The sequence below is a fragment of the Sciurus carolinensis genome, chromosome 14 (assembly GCF_902686445.1).
Source record: "Sciurus carolinensis chromosome 14, mSciCar1.2, whole genome shotgun sequence".
NCBI classification, from domain to species: domain Eukaryota; kingdom Metazoa; phylum Chordata; class Mammalia; order Rodentia; family Sciuridae; genus Sciurus; species Sciurus carolinensis.
In genome coordinates, this window is record NC_062226.1 from 6,906,665 (window position 1) to 6,922,827 (window position 16,163).

At 43.5% G+C, this 16,163-nt stretch overlaps 1 protein-coding gene and 1 non-coding gene across 10 annotated transcripts in view; one reads left to right on the plus strand and one right to left on the minus strand.

Moving 5' to 3' along the window:
- Sptan1 (spectrin alpha, non-erythrocytic 1) overlaps window positions 1-16,163 on the minus strand; it is a 68,840-nt gene that overhangs the window by 24,819 nt on the left and 27,858 nt on the right. For 6 of the 9 annotated variants that reach the window (XM_047525266.1, XM_047525264.1, XM_047525270.1 and 3 more), the window contains exons 15-28: window positions 15,903-16,107; window positions 15,230-15,411; window positions 14,634-14,877; window positions 14,322-14,444; window positions 13,568-13,785; window positions 11,767-11,859; window positions 11,322-11,456; window positions 8,317-8,465; window positions 7,186-7,245; window positions 5,875-6,073; window positions 3,593-3,697; window positions 3,125-3,148; window positions 2,565-2,600; window positions 256-303 (exon numbers count right to left, since the gene is read on the minus strand). In XM_047525266.1, coding sequence (XP_047381222.1) covers window positions 256-303; window positions 2,565-2,600; window positions 3,125-3,148; window positions 3,593-3,697; window positions 5,875-6,073; window positions 7,186-7,245; window positions 8,317-8,465; window positions 11,322-11,456; window positions 11,767-11,859; window positions 13,568-13,785; window positions 14,322-14,444; window positions 14,634-14,877; window positions 15,230-15,411; window positions 15,903-16,107 — 1,821 coding nt within the window. The remainder of the gene's footprint in view (window positions 1-255; window positions 304-2,564; window positions 2,601-3,124; window positions 3,149-3,592; window positions 3,698-5,874; window positions 6,074-7,185; window positions 7,246-8,316; window positions 8,466-11,321; window positions 11,457-11,766; window positions 11,860-13,567; window positions 13,786-14,321; window positions 14,445-14,633; window positions 14,878-15,229; window positions 15,412-15,902; window positions 16,108-16,163) is intronic. The other 3 variants (XM_047525273.1, XM_047525272.1, XM_047525268.1) reach the window with 1 other exon arrangement.
- Trnaa-ggc (transfer RNA alanine (anticodon GGC)) lies at window positions 11,979-12,052 on the plus strand. The gene has a single exon. It is a non-coding gene; the product is annotated as a tRNA-Ala (tRNA).

Here is a 16,163-nt window from a genome sequence, read left to right on the forward strand (position 1 = left end):
CTTGTCCTCACTCTCATCTGGCCTGGTGCCTGGCATGTGGCACCTGTCTCCTGAGTAACTGCCGAGTAGATAAATGCCAGAGACTCCAGCTCCAACACTTGCCTAGCTGCATCTTCCGGCCAGAGCAGACCCAGGAAGAGTTTGGCATCTGCCCCAGGTACTCAGGGGAGTCTCCTGGAGGAGACTATATACAGGAAAGGAAGGTAGTGAAGGAAAGCAGGGGAGGAGCCAGCACAGCTGGTCACTGCTTCTTACCTTGATGGAATTGAAGGTGGCCACAGTGTGAACCATCAGACGAGCAGACTATATAAGGAAGAGAGCAGAAGAAAAAAGAATCAAGCTTCTGCCAGTAAGAGACAGAGATCTGAGCTTCAAGTGCCACCGAATAGGTCCAATGGTCAACCCAAACCATCTTAAATGGATAGTGGCAACATTCAGAACAGAAGTATTAATAAAAGCTATCAACCTGAGAAAGGCATGAGAAGAGTCACAGTGTACAGTCAGGTCCAGTTCCATGATTAAACTGATGCAAGGAAGAGTGAAAAGAGAATGATGAAAACCATGTTGTCTTTTTTGGAACTGAGGATTAAACCCAGAGCTTCATGAATGTGAGGCAAACATTTTGCCACTGAGCTACATCCCAGTCTGTGAAAACCACATTGTTAACAGCTGGTTGGACAGAAAAAAACAGCTCAAAGATTAATTAGTGCCTTAAACTTGTCCTTGTTATAGAACATTCTGGAAAACACTCAATTTAACATTTGTTGCCAGCTGAGATTGTTCAAACAGTGAGGTGTACTAAAAAAAAATCAACCTGATGTCTGACACAGCTACAGGGCTACTGTTCCCTCCAACGGCATCTTCCTGAAGGAAGGGCAACAGCTTTGCCAAAAGAAAAAGGATTAAGTCAGTGAATTAGCTTTGTTCTCATTTCTAAAAAATCTTTAAGTTCCCACTGGACTACCGAGCTCACCCAATTTATGTGAAAGAAACCACCTGGCACATACTCCTTCAAGTACATCATCAGAAAGGACAGAGCTGAGCTTGGATGTAGGCGAGTAAGCTCACCATGGCCCATGACTCCTACCAGGTGACATGCATGTGATATGTGGGTGTGTGCAGGTCCACTGTCCCTAACCCTCTCAGAAAGATCTCTAAGCACATTTCTAAAAACAAACAAACCACTGTGGTGTCAGGAAACTGTCAAGTGGTCAGATAAGTAACTGTCACCTATTCAAGTCACCATCAATTTTTATTATATGAGAAAAACTAAAATTGAAAAAAGTTGAATCAGAAAAAAAAAAAAAAAAAAAAAAAAGCCCCTACCCCTCAACTGAGTCTATTTAATGACAGAGAGGAGTCAGAGACAGTGAATGAACCCCACAGTTGGTGGGTGAGTCCCCAGAAGAGGGCAGATAGGAGGACAGTGAAGGTGAAAATGGGAGCAAAAAGTGAATGGCGAGAGGCATTTGGGTTTAGGTCTTGAAGCTTTCTTCCTATCCCAGGTAGATGTACTTTTAAAAGCAGAAATCTAGCCAGGCACAGTGGCACAGGCCTGTAATCCCAGTGACTTGGGAGGCTGAGGCAGGAAGATTACAAGTTTGGACCAGCCTTAGTGAGGCTCTAAGCAACTCAACAAAACCCTGTCTCTAAATAAAATACAAAAAAGGGCTGGGGATGTGCTTTAGGGGTTAAGCACCCCTGGGTTCAATTACTAGCACCAGAAATAAAGAATAAAAGAGAAATCTGCAAAACTTGCCCACAGTTCAAGTGGTAAGAGTCCCACGAGCTGGGTCAGGAGGCAAGATGATGCTAGAATTGAGACTCCACCTAATCCCACTTCTGTGTGTGATGTGGGTGTGTATGTGTGCTACACTCCCAGGCCTTTTCTTCTTTTTTAGACAGAGTCTTAGCAAGTTGCTGAGGTTGGCCTCCTGCCTCAGCCTCTGCAGTAGCTGGAATTATAGGTGTAGGTCCCTGAGCCTAACAACAGCAAGACTTTCTTAGGTCACAGGAAGAAAATATTAAGACAGATGATGACTGGTGGTGGGGGGAGGTTTATTCTCTTTCTGTTCTCAGTCATTTCTGTGTTTATATCACTTCTCTTGGACCACCATCCTACCAGTCCGATGTTGGGCTGCCCCTTTAAAGTGCACTCTGGCACGAACAGCATCTGCCCACTCTAAGCACCCAAACACAAGCACTTTGTTTCTGTGTATCACATATCACATTTCCAGAGAATGACAGAACACAATACCAAAGTCAGAAAGAAGCCAGCCCAGGGTTGGGGTTGTGACTCAATGGTAAAGTGCTTGCCTAGCATGTGTGAGGCACTGGGTTTGATTCTCAACACTGCATATAAATAAATGAACAAAATCAAGGTCCATCAACAACTTAATTAAAAAAAAAAAAAAAAAAAAAAAAAAAAAAAAAAAAAAAAGCCAGCCCAAATGAGTTCAGAGAAAAGCAGAATACTCAGAAAAAAAGCACACCAGAAAAGGACATGAAAAGTTGTATGTTCCTGCAAAACTCTTAGAAACAATAACTTGCAAAGAAGTCCTTACCTTCCATGGGGAGGCTGTCTTGGAATCCGTTTCATCCTAGTCAAAGAAAGAGCAGTTAAGGCAGCGTGCAGGCAGGTACAGAACCACCTAACACCTGGCACTCCTGCCAGCGACGCTAGCTTTCCCAAGGGAGTTCACAGATTAATGAACAAAACAGCATCACTCTCTTAGGGCTTATCACCATCTAGCAACAAAACCCAAGGCTTTGGGGAGGAATTATGTAAATAAGTAGAAAAATTCCAAATTTTTTATCTAGTAGAATTGGAGAGGGTTGGAGTTGTAGCTCAGTGGTGGAGCGTTTGCCTAGCACAGGTGAGGCACTGAGTTTGATCCTCAGCACCACACAAAAATAAATAAAAGTATTGTGTCCATCTACAACTAAAAAAAAAAAAAAAAAAAAAATCAACATCTGGAGTTTCTTTTCCATAGATTTTTATACATGAAAGGATCTCTGACGTTCAGGAACAGAAATCCTCAAGAAGCAGCTCTTGACTTTACGTTCTTCCCAGGATCTACCACCTCCTCATGTCCAAGTCCCACACAGAGCTCCCTTGACTTACCCTGGGCATCATGCCATACACCTCCTAAAGAGAGAGAGAAACCAATTTTATCTTCACAGGAAATAAAACCTCTCAGAACATTCAATACTGTCAGAAAAAGATACAGGAGAAAGTAACAAAAGACAGACTAGAATGCTTAGCCCACTGGCCAGCAGAATTTCAAGTCAGTATTTATATGCAAAACCTTTTATTTATTTAAGTAACTCATGAAATTGCCATTAATTAAGGGTTATGCAAACATTCCACAACTTTCACAGCATTTAATGGACTTAGGAGAACACAGGAGTCCCCCCACTGGATGAAGAGTGAGGGATAGTGGCCCAAGGAAGTTTAGGGCACACATAGGACACACCTCCATTCAAGCCCATCTGTACTCTGAAATGCCACGTGTGGGGCTCTGAAGGGTGGAGAAGAAGCACATTGCTCCTGCATGGCAGCAACGCCTGGTTTCAAGATAAAGCCACCCACCTGCTGCTGCACAGCCTGTACCTCCTCTGCCATCAGACCTTCAGACTCCAAGTCTTCAGCCACCTTGTTAATGTCCTTCAGCCGGGACTCATTGGCCTTCAGATCCTTTAAAGCAAAAGCTACCATAACTAAACTCACAACATCAAGTCAAGGGAGAAGAGGGTCATGGATATTCACAAAAATAGCTTAAGCCTAGGAAAGTGTGCTCCTATGAATTGTTTTCTCTACTCCTTGTGGGGTCTGGGGCAGGAAATCCTGACTGCAGTTATCAAGGGAAAAATAATAGGGTATTTGAAGCAGTCTGTCTCAAATTTACTTGATTAAACTATTATTCAATTCAAATGTAGATTTAAAAAATATTATTAAAGGCAAAAACAGTGTTAAAATGTGATTAAAGTTTAATGAATAGCAAACAGAGGAGAGAGAGAGAAATTTTTCTCCCACTTTTTTTTTTAATATTGGGAATTGAACCCAGGGGCCCTTAATCAGTGAGCAACAAATCCCCAGTCTTCCATTTTTTTGAGACAGGGTCTTGCTAAATTGCTGAGGCTGGCTTTGAACTTGTGATCCTCCTGCTTCAGCCTCCCAAGTCACTGAGATTATAAGTAGGTGCCACCACACCTGGCTCATCCTCCCACATTTAATTGTTTATAAGCATACTCTTAAACTGAAGAATATAAGAAAACTATGTGCTAAATCATACAATGGAATATTTTTCAGCAATAATAAGGAATGGAATACCAATACATGCTATAAGGATGAACCTTAAAAACACATTAAAAAAAAAAAAAAGTCATAAAAAAAAAAAATCACATGATTCCATTTATATGAAGTGTCCAGAATAAGAAAATCCAGACATAGGGGATATAGGGGATGGGGCTGTAGCTCAGTGGTAGTGTACTTGTGTAGCACATGGGAGGCACTGTGTCTGATCCTCAAGCACCACATAAAAATAAATTAATAAAAAAGGTATTATGTCTACCTACAACTAAGGAAAAAAAAAAAAAAAATCCAGACAAAAAGAACAATGGTAGAATGCTTGCCCTGGACTCCAGCCCTAGCACCAAACCAAACAAAAAAAGCACATTTGTTGCTAGGGCTTGTGAGCATTGGGAAAAATGGCCAGTAACTGCTTCATGTGGTTTTCTTTCCAGGTGATACTGTCTTGGAACTATATAATGGTGGTAGTTACATAACATCATGAATGTACTAAATGCCATCAAATCATATGCTTTAATATGGTTAACTTTGTTATGTGAAATTTACCTCATTTAAAAAAAAAAAAAAAAAAAAAAAAAAAAAAAAATCAAGCTGGGCACCATGACACCTGTTTATAATCTCAATAATTTGGGAACCTGAGGTAAGAGGACTTCAAGTTCAAGGTCAGCCACAGCAGTTTAGCAAGGTCCTAAGCAACTTAGTGAGACCTTGTCTCAAAATAAAAGATAAAACAGGTTGGAGAGGTAGCTCAGGGGTAGAGGCCCCTGGGTTCAATCCCAGTAGGAAAAAAGAAAAAGAAGAAAATATATATACACACTTTTTTTTTTTTTTTTTTTTGAGACAGGGTCTTACTAGGTTGCTTACAGCCTTGCTAAGTTGCTGAGGTTGGCTTCAAACCTGTGATCCTCCTACCTCAGCCTCCCAAGCCACTAGGATTACATCATGGCGGGCATGCAAATCTTTCTGCATTTCAGGTTTAGAGCTTTATTTTGGGGGGGTAGGGAGGCAGTTTGCTGGTGACTGAAGCCAGGACTTTGTACATGTTAGGGACGCCCTCTACCACTGAGCAGGACCCTTAGAAAAGTTCTTAAAAGAACATGAAGGGGAGGGGAGGGGGCAGGGGGAAGGAAAGATGGTGGAATGAGACAAACATCATTACCCTATATACTGTATGATTACATGAATGGTGTGACTCTACATTGCATACAACCAGAGAAATTAAAAGTTGCACTCCATTTGTGTACAATGAATAAAAATTCATTCTGCTGTCATGTATAACTAAGTAGAACAAACAATAAAAAAATTTTAAAAAAGAACATGAAGAAAAAAAATAGCGTATTTTGACTTGAAACTAATTTAGTGCAAAGAAAGCTATTAATGTCATTTAAAAATAGTCACAAACCCCAGCATTACAAACAAACCCCAAAAGTTATAGTGAATTATAATCTGCATAGATGGTGGAACATAATCTATAGAATTTTCATCCCAATTAAAAAAAAAAAAAAAAATCAAGAGGACCAGTCTGAGAGGTTTTCCCAGCTCAGCTGTGAGACTTCCCATACCTTCTGGAAGTCGTCAAACTTCTTCTGCAGCACCTCGACCTGCTCTAAGTCTGCACCGACCTCTTCGCTTGTGAGAGCAGCTTCCTTTTCGTTGATCCACTGCTGCAGCTCATTTGCTTCACGGAACAACATAAACTTCTTGCAACTCTTCTCCAACATGCCTTTCCGCTTCTCACCCAGCTCCAGCAGAGAGTGATATCTGATGTAAGTCAAGAGGGTGACAAGAAGGGCAGGAAGCAGTTAGATGGTAAGTACTAGTGATGAGAACACAATGCAAACACTAGGTGTCTCCGAGACGTGATTCAAGGCATGAGTAGGTAAAGATGGTGCCCTGGTGACAAAGGATCAGAATGCATGGATGAGGACTCCAAGCACCCACACTGCAGCCTTGGGGATGAGCACACCCTGTAGTGTTCACAACCAGGTGGCCACGACAGCCAGGCACACACATCCCAAGCCAATTCTGCACTTCCAACATCACGACCAGACAACTGAAACCAAGCATTGAGCATGGAAACACAGGGTTCATGTGACTACGGCAGAGAGATGAGATGACTTTGCATAATACATACAGAGGGCTTTTCTCATTTTTTTATAATTCTCCAAGCAGCCCCCAGGTAAGAGAAGGTACACTTAACTTTAAAACAAACTCATAAGATGTCCATATCTTTGGATCAGCAGGACATTTCTAAAATTACATACTTGTTTTTCAGAATGTCACAGCAACTTTAGAAGGACAATCAGGTAGAGTACCATTTTGCTACAGGAAATCTTAAGAATCAGAGACAATTCTAACCCTTGGGAACTAAAGTACGAAAAGCTGAACTCCTACTCTCTTTAGAGACATGAGAATGACAAATGATTAAAAATCTAAGTTGAAAGTTTGAAAATAATCTAAAAATCACCATTAAATCTAAGCTTCCCACACAGAACTAAAAAAGCAGTGAGTTACATAAAATGCAGGCCCTCTAAGAGAGCCAGCCATTCAACCTCCTCCATCCTAAGGATTCCACAGGCTCGCCTTCCCGTTGGCTGCTGACGGTGGCTGGTGCGCCAGGAGACCGACAGCAGGGGACCAGACACCACTCTGAACGCACAGCTGCACATAAAGCAACCTAGGAGAGCAGCAGTCATCCACAGGTACAGCTCACCGAATCCTCTCCCCTGCCAGCAAAGCTGCTGCACAGACGCCGGCCCCTCCCACCACCTCAGCTTCCTAGATGAACAGTGCCTTGGAGAGAAGCGGCAGAGGGAAGATGGACAGGCTAGCAGTGGATACAGGGAGCCCAGCGAGGCTCTTGGCCTACTCACAGTTCTTCCACCTGTTTCATACGCAGAGATACACTGCCGGCCTCCTTAGTTAGGCGTGTCCTGCACAGAGGGGGTACAGCAAAAGCATGCACAAATTAGTGGGATTAATCCACAGGGATGAAAAGTGAGTGGCAGCTCCAACTGGTGCCATGATGATGGACGCTTACAGTGGGGAAAATTAAGGAGTCATTCAAAAGCTCTTAGAAGCAGTCCAGGCCATGAATGAAATGACAGTAGGGAAGAAGCAGGAAAATTTAAATCAGTGTTAGTTCACCTTCATCTTCCTGACATGTCTGCCATGATTTAGGCAGGCTTTCCTGTACTGCAAACACAATTAACTTCACAGAACAAAGCCCGGGAACAAAACACACTTAGAAAGAAATTTTACTGATTGATAACAGTCAGTTTAGCTACATATATATAACCAAATATATAACCAATGTTTCTACTCTTGTATTAATGACCCAGGCTGCTGATAAGAACATGAATCCAAATTTCTCCTTATCTCAACACTAAGAGTCCGTACATACACAAATAATTCCTAGCTTTTCCAAGAACCATTATGGTCACACGAGTTCCATTATTATAAACTCTAGTGGGAATGCATTTTCTGGATGCTTCCCAAGCATCTAAAGCTGTTGATTTCGTTAAGAGTAAGATATGCCCTAAGGGAGGGCACAAGTCAGCGTGGTGGCTTAACTATGATAATGAGGACAGAGACAGTTCACAAAAAATAAACACCATCCTTAGAACACAAAACCATGGTAGAGAGAAAAGTTCTCTAGGCAGCCATCCAAAGGGGGAGGCACATCCAAGGGGTGAAAAATCTGAAAAGCTATTTCAAAAAGCATCTTGAACCACAAGAGAAAGGTTAGGACGGCAATGTTTAGAAAACTGCCACTTAGAAAAAGAAATTCGCAAACAGGAGAAAAACAAAACACAGGAGATTAAGGTATCAGTCAGGGATTCGAGGCTCAAACAGGGAGGTGGGTAGGTTAAAAGTGACTTGGGGAAAGCAAGAGGAAGAAGGCAGACTGGCTCCAGAGGCCTCAGGACTCCACCTACACCTGTGTGGGACAGACCAAACCCTGAGTGATATCTGGCCCTTGGTGCCAAGTGTGTGCCCCTTACTGGTTGTCGATCTGCTCCTGTCGCAGTGCTATGCTGCCCTGTTCCTCTAGGAGGTTCTCCCGGGACGCTGACTGGGCAGGGTCCAGCTTCTTCACATATGCAGCTGGCACAAAACCCTGACGATCGTTCACTTCCACTTTCCACCAGTCCTAAAAGAAAGAAGGAAGAGAAGTGAAAGCATATTCCTTTCCTGAGAGAGAACCCATGTAGGTCTGTGTATCTATGTGCACGCATGTGTGTGGTATATACGTGTAAAAGAGCTCTGAGCATTTTAAGAAGGCTGTAACATAATCAGTCACTGTGCACCAACATGCATAGAGTCACAGGCGAAGTAGGAATGCCAGACACGCTTCCCTTTGCTTAAACTCCAAAACTGGTCTGTCCAACACTGCAGTCACTCACCAAGTATCCACATAACTTTGAGAAAGTCAGAATCAAATTGAATAAAAACCTCAGTTGTAGCTAGGAGGCTGAGGCTAGATGATTACAAGTTCCAGACAGGCCTAGGAAACATTGCAAGACCTAGTCCCAAGATAAAAAATAAAAAGGGCTGGGAATGAAGCTCAGTGGCAGAGCGCTCCTGGATTCAATCCTGAGTACTGCAAACATCAAAAGCAACTCAGTTGTGGCCAGGTGTCGTGACAGTGCACACCTATCATCTCAGCTACTCAGGAGGCTAAGGCAGGAAGGTGGCAAGTTAAGGCCAGTCTAAACAATTTAGCAAGACCATCTGAAACAAAAGTTTTACTGTATTTATTTATTTACTTACTTCACTCACTTACTTACTTACTTACTGGGGTGGGTGGTACCAGCGACTGAACCCAGGGGCACTTAACTACCGAGCCATATCACTATACCTTTTTAAAGTTTTTTAAAATTTTGGGATAAGGTCTCACTAGTTGCTGAGGCTGGCCTCAAACTTGTGATTCTCCTGCCTCAGGCTCCTGAGCAGCTGGAATTACAGGAATATGCCACAGCGCCTGGCATTATTTACTTATTTTTGGTACTAGGGATTGAATCCAGGGGAGTTTTAACACTGAGCCACATCCCTAGCCCTTTTTACGTTTTTTTTTTTTTTTTGTATCAGGGATTGAACTCAGGGCATTTAACCCCTAGTCATATCCCCAGCCACGGCCCCCCCCTTTTTTGGTATTTTATTTAGAGACAGGTCTCCCTCAATTGCTTAGGGCCTCACTAAATTGCTAAGGCTGGCTTTCAACTCCCAATCCTCCTGCTTCAGCCTCCCAAGATGCTGGGATTACAGGCATGCACCACTGCACTCGGCTCCTTTTTACTTTTTATTTTGAGACAGGGTCTTGCTAAGTTGCTTAGGGCCTTGCTGAATTGTTGAGGCTGGTCTCAAACTTGTGACCCTCCTGCCTCAGCTCCTGAGTTGCTGGGATTACAGGCTTGCACATCTGACTCAAATAAAATTTCAAAAGAGCCAGAGCTGGGAGTGGTGAGGTATGCCTGTAATCCCAGTGACATGGGAGGATGAGGTAGGATTGTAAATTTGAGGCCAGCCTGGGCAATTTAGTGAGGCCCTATTTCAAAATAAAACATAAAAAAGGTCTGGGGATGTAGCTCAGTGGTAGAGTGCCCTGGATTCAATCCCTAGTACTGTAAAAATAGATAAATTGTTAGGATAAACCCAAATACTATGTATAAGTATAAAACTCTAACAAAAAAAATGTGGTGAATTTCTATTTTGAAAGAAACAAAACAATTTTGTTCATATATATTCCATACACACAAAACTAGAAAAATACATAAAAATAAAACAAAATAGACTGGGGATGCAGCTCAGTGGTAGAGTACTTGCCCAGTCATTTGTGAAACCCTGGGTTTAATCCTCAATATTACAAACTCTATCTTTAAATAAAAAAAGGGCCCAGTGGTATGGTGTTTGCCTAGCATGTGCAAGGCTCTGGGTTCAATTCCCAGTACTGTAAACCATAACAAAAACACTCATAATGAGAATGAGCTAAGTGAGGGAATAAGGAGGTTCTTCATAATGCCCCCAAATGCTTCTCCGGACCTAACCACGATAGGAGACAGGATCCTTTGACAACCATCAGGTAATTAGTAGAGAACATGCACCACTCTTCAAGGACACTGTCAAATCAGAATGTGTCAAGGAAGAGAGTTAATGAACCAGGCAGTATTTAACCTGAAGAAGACAAAACCTAAAGGGTGACATCTCAGCATTCTTCAACAACCTGCCAAGCTGAGGCAGCTGCAGGTCTAGATTAATGATCAACAGAGATGGGCATGGAGGTGGATGCCTGCAATCCCAGGACTTGGGAGGCTGAGGCAGGAGGATCAAGTTTGAAGACAGCCTCAACAACTTAGTAAAACCCTGTCTCAAAATAAAAAATAAAAAGCTATGGAGATGTAACAGTTGTAGAGCACCCATGGGTTCCATCCCTAGTACTGCAAAAAACAAAACAAAACCATAAACAACAGGTAGGTACTGTGGGTATGGCTCAGTGGCAGGTATTTGCCTAGCACGCAGAGGCCCTGCATTCCATCCCTGGTATTGTAATACAATATGGAAAACAACAATGTATACAAGTGGGCTGGTTGTGGCTCAGTGGTAGAGTGCTCGCCTAGCATGCGTGAGGGCCTGGGTTTGATCCTCATCACCACATAAAAATAAAATAAAGGTATTGTGTCCACCTACAACTAAAATAAATATTAAAAACAAAACCAAAAAAACAATGGATACAAGTTATAAAGCAGCAGATTGTGGCTCAAAAGGGAAAGAATCCCACCTGGAAAGCTTCGATGTGAAAAAGCGACTCCGGAGAGTGCGACTATACTAACCGCAGGGGACATGTTCAGTGACCTTCCCAATGACTCACACTGCACAAATGTACAGTAAGTGGGAGATCAAAAGGACACCCTCCTCCTCTCTCTTTCTTCACACTCTAACCTCCCACAGACCCCCAACAGCATGCGTGGTGGTGCTGATGTGCATGTGTCAGCCAGTCTCTGTGCCTTGCCTTGTTGGTGCTGTTGAGCAGGGTAAGAATGTCCCCTTTTTTCATAGTGACCTCACGAGGACTCTTCTCCTGATAGTCATAAAGAGCCAAGACCAGCTCTTTCCCCGTCTCATCATCCATGGGGGCCACTTGTTGCTGAAAATATAAAGGAAGAACATACACAATTAAATGACGTCCCTGTTGTGTCCCCTAAGCATACGACAGAATCCAACTCTGCCCCAAGTTCACGAACATTCATGAGAGTTCTTCACTGAAGCTACCAATAAAATTTTACATAAGCTGCTTGGTATATTTTTAAAGTCTCATGTTAAACTGCCTCACTGTAAAACTTCATATCACAAAAATGTTGCTGACAGCCATAACATCTGCTGGCAGTATCTGGCCCCAGAGCTTTCCCTGTCCCCACTCTAAGCCCCAAGTGACCTGGAACTGATGAGACACTTACCCGGCATGACTGAGCCTGCTCCCGCAGTGCCTGGATGCTGCTGCCATAGGCACTGAGATCCGAAAGCAGCGCTTCGTGTTTCTTCAGTAGAGCCTGAAACCAGAATCACACGTGGAACACAGGTCATGCAGTCCAGCCCCTCCTCCATGCCTCCCAACATGCCACCCTCCTGAAAGCAGATTTTAGTCACACAAGATGTGACTGACAGGGCTGGGGATATAGCTCAGGTGGTAGAGTGCTTGCCTGGCAAGCACAAGGCCCTGGGTTCAATCCCCAGTACCACACACACACATTAAAAAAAAAAAAAAAAAAAGATGTGACTGCCTTGTGCCCTGCACTCTCTCCCCTCTTTACTCATTTATTTTCTTGGTACAGGGAATTGAACCCAGAGGTGCTCTACCTGAGCTATGTCCCCAGACTTTTTTATTTTGGACAGTTTCTCACTAAGGCTTGCCTCAAACTTGCAATCTTTCTGCCTTAGCTGCCCAAGTAACTGGGATGCCTGGTTTCTCCCCTCTTTATAAAGATAAACATTTACTTTTGGGAAATATTAATTATGACTTAATCTTCTACTCTGCTTTTACCCACTTAATTATGTAGTATTTGAAATACACAGAAGAATAAAGAATAATACGGAACAAATTTGTGAATCCACCTCCCATCGTATGAAAGAGATCATCAGTCAGGCAAGGTGATGCACACCTATAATCCCAGCAGCTCAGGAGGCCGAGGCAGGAGGATCACAAGTTCAAGGCCAGCCTCAGCAACTTAGCAAGGCTTGAAGCAACTTAGTGAGAGACCCTGTCTCTAAACAAAATATAAAAAAAGGTTGGGGATGTGGCTCAGTGGTTAAGCATCCCTGGGTTCAATCCCCAGTATCAAAAAATAAAAAGAAAAAAGAAAAAGAATTCATCACCACCAAGTCAAGAGGCTATATATACTGTCCCTCTCTCTCCACATTTGGTGCTTTCTTGTTCCCCACTGCTACTGAGGATTTTATTTCAACACTCAACTTTTTCTAGTTTTCCAGAGGCTAGTGAGAAAAGAGGTAGGTATGGAGACTATATCCAGATCTTTATGAATGAAAAGCCACAGCAGGGAAAAACAACAACAACAACAAAAAAAAAACAGTTTAACAAACAATGTGTACACCTGTTGGTGTGTGTGTTAGTGTATTTGTGTGCTGGTGTGTTTGCATGTTTATGTGTATGTGCACGGTAGTGTGTGTGTTTGTGTTTGCATGCACTTTGGTGTGTGCTTCTACACATACTGGTGTTTGCTGTGAAATGGTCTGTTTGCATGTGTGGTGTGTTTGTGTGTTTGCATATGTTGGTGTGTGTGTGCATTGGTGTGTTTGCATGTGTGTTGTTGGTTGTGTGCACGTCAATGTGTTTGTGTGCGCTAATATGTTTGCATATGTTGGTGTTTGTGTACATACTGGTATGTGTTGGTGTTTGCATGTGTATTGGCTGTGAGCATGCTGATGTGTTTGTGTGTTGGTGTGTTTGCACGTGTGTGTTAGTATGTTTATTGTGTATGCTGGTATGAATACAGGCATGTCTTTGCATATGGTGGTCAGACTAGCAGACCCAACAATGACAAACATTAATTGTTGAAGGCAGGTTATAGGAAATGTCTCCCTCCTTTAGTTATGACTAAATTTCAACAATAAAAAGTAAAAGCCAAATTTTGAAACACCTTAAAAAACAACTGCCATGATGCTGCATCTTTCCTACACCATCAGCTCTTCTAACCTGCCTTCTTTATCTGGCAGGTGTGATGCCCCTGAGCTCCAGCTTACCTCAGCAGAGTCCTCGTCCTTCCCATAGTCGGTGCTGCCCACAATGGGTTCCTTCTCCCTCATCCAGGACTCGGCCTCGTTGGCATCGGCAAAGTACTGCTGTGCTTGCAACGAGTCCTCCAGGTCCTGCCGCCGCTGGGAGGCTTTGGCTTTCAGTGCCTCCCACTTCTGGTTCAGCTCATTGAGCTTGGCCTTCACATCCTCTGCTGCAAAATGGCCTGCAGAACAGAAAACAGAAAGTGTACTGACACGTCAAAGAAGGACAACAGGCTTCTGGGTGTTCACGGTATTTTCTTACAACATTTTGGGGAGCTGTGCCCTGTCATAATTACATTTCTAATGAGGGGCTCAGTTTCCAACCTTTACCTCCTTAAACCATGACTCTACCTAGACCACAAGAAGCAGATACCCAAGGAGGCATGAGTGAAGTTAGCAACACTAATAAAATAGCAGTTCCACAGTTCTCAGTTATGAGACTTTTCCCTGCAAATGCTCTCCCAGGCTCTTTACACAGTTGAGCTCATTTAATTCTCACTGCTACATCGAGAGGCACTGTCATCCCCACTGCATCCCTGTCTTACAGATAAGAAATGCAGGTTTAGCAAGGGCGAGGTCTGGCCAACATCACACGGTTAGGAAGGAACAGAGATAGACTCGCTCCACTGTCCAGTCTGCTGTGTGCAGTCCACATATGTAACCAACCAGGAGGAGGGGAGAGCAGAGCAGGCCACACTCACTGCCCACAACCACTCACCTTCCTCCACCATAGCATTTCCCTTTTGAGTCACAGCCTTGATGCGGGGTTCATGTCCAGCAATTTCTGCTTGTAAAGCTTGATGTTTCTTTAACAGATTCTGGACTCCAATCAAATCCTTGCCTGAAAGCAGAAACCATTCCCTTGTCATCCAGTCACAAAAAGAGAAGCCACCATGAAACTCACTCACAGCTCATACCAGGGTTCTACTGCAGTAAAACTGGCCTTGCTCCCTCTGGCATATGTCCCCTTTATGCAACTGCGGCACAGCCCTTCCGCAGCTTGAATCCCACCTGCTGGAGGAACACTGACCTCTGTTGGTAGATGCGGCAATAGGTTCTTTCTCTCGAATCCATGTCTCCTCATCTTCCACATCACGGAAAAGTTGCTGCAAACGCAGAGAATCTGCCAACTTCTGCTTCCGGGCAATCATGGGTTCCTTGAGAGCCTCGTAGCGAGCCACAAGGGCTTCCTGCTTCTTTTTGATATTTTCGGCATCAAAATGGCCAGCATCCTGGAACTGGCGGGCCTGAATGGTGATGCCATCAATTCGATCCTGGGACGAGGAGAGCACAAAGCATTAAAAGCTTGAACTAGTGCTGCATGACTATGCAGAGGATGCTCCTAGGTTGACTTTATTACTTTGGGTGTGGTTCTGTCACATATGAAGAAAAATCAACATGGTGTTTTTCCCATCCCGAGAGTACTCTTTCTGTCATCTCCTTCCCTCACTTTAGGCTCCCTAAAAGCTTTGAAGAAGTAAATTCATTTGAGAGCATTCCCTAAGACAACCGAAGATGTCCCTCCCTCCCAGTGCCTGTCTCATCCTGACTGAAGATTCTTGCTACCCTTCCCTCCTGTCACCCCTACAGTTACCGCCCCATCTCCAGGCCCAATTCATACTCCACCTGATGAGCAGCCACATCGGCCTCTAATAGAGCATGCTTCTTCTGGAGGTTCTGGACATTGGTAAGGTCTTTGCCATAATCATCCGAAGCCAAGTGACCTTCCACTTCATACAGCCACAATTCAATGTCCTCAACATTGCGATTAAATTGCTGTTGCTGGTTAGCTTCACGAAGCTTTATTCCTGCCCAGAGAGGTAAGTTTAACTGTCTATTGGTTTACATGATCCTTCCACCAACACTGCTCATGAACCATGGTATGCTGGTGATGGACTATGAGTCAGAACATTAAGTTACTGCTTCACTTTCATCACAAAGGTCAAGAAAACCTAAAGTGCACAGTCTGCCCCACCTCCTAGAGGCTAAACAGGAAGCTACCTGGAAAGTAGTCTAACACTACAAAGTAAGGGCACTTGGGAATTATTAAATGCCCTTGGCTCACAGATGAGCCCTGATTTTCACTGATGAGGCCCAATTCATTCCTTTCTGGCTTCCCCAGCAACCAGCACATTCAATTGCACTTACCAAATCAGCAAAGCATCAAGGACCCAAGTAATTCCTGCACAAGACATGCTCCATATGCCCCAAATCATTTCCATTCCTTCCCTGGGTGGTTTATATCCCTAGAACACTTACTCCAAATGTTCCTGTCACCATCTAGTATGAGATTTTCTACCTTTCAGTTCGGTGGCCTCTAGCAGCTTCTTCCATAAACTGATGACCTCATTCATACGTGCTGCGACTTCATCTTTGGCATAGTGGTTGACGTCTATCAGCTTTTGCCCAGCCTTCTCCAGGGCATCAATGCGACTCTGGTTTGCTGATAGCTCAGCCTCAAAAGCCTGATGCTTCTGTACCTTTCCTTGCAGGTTGGATGGGTCCTGCCAATGAAAGAGAAAAGGGTCCTTTCTGAAACCTGAATATGTCAACTTATCCT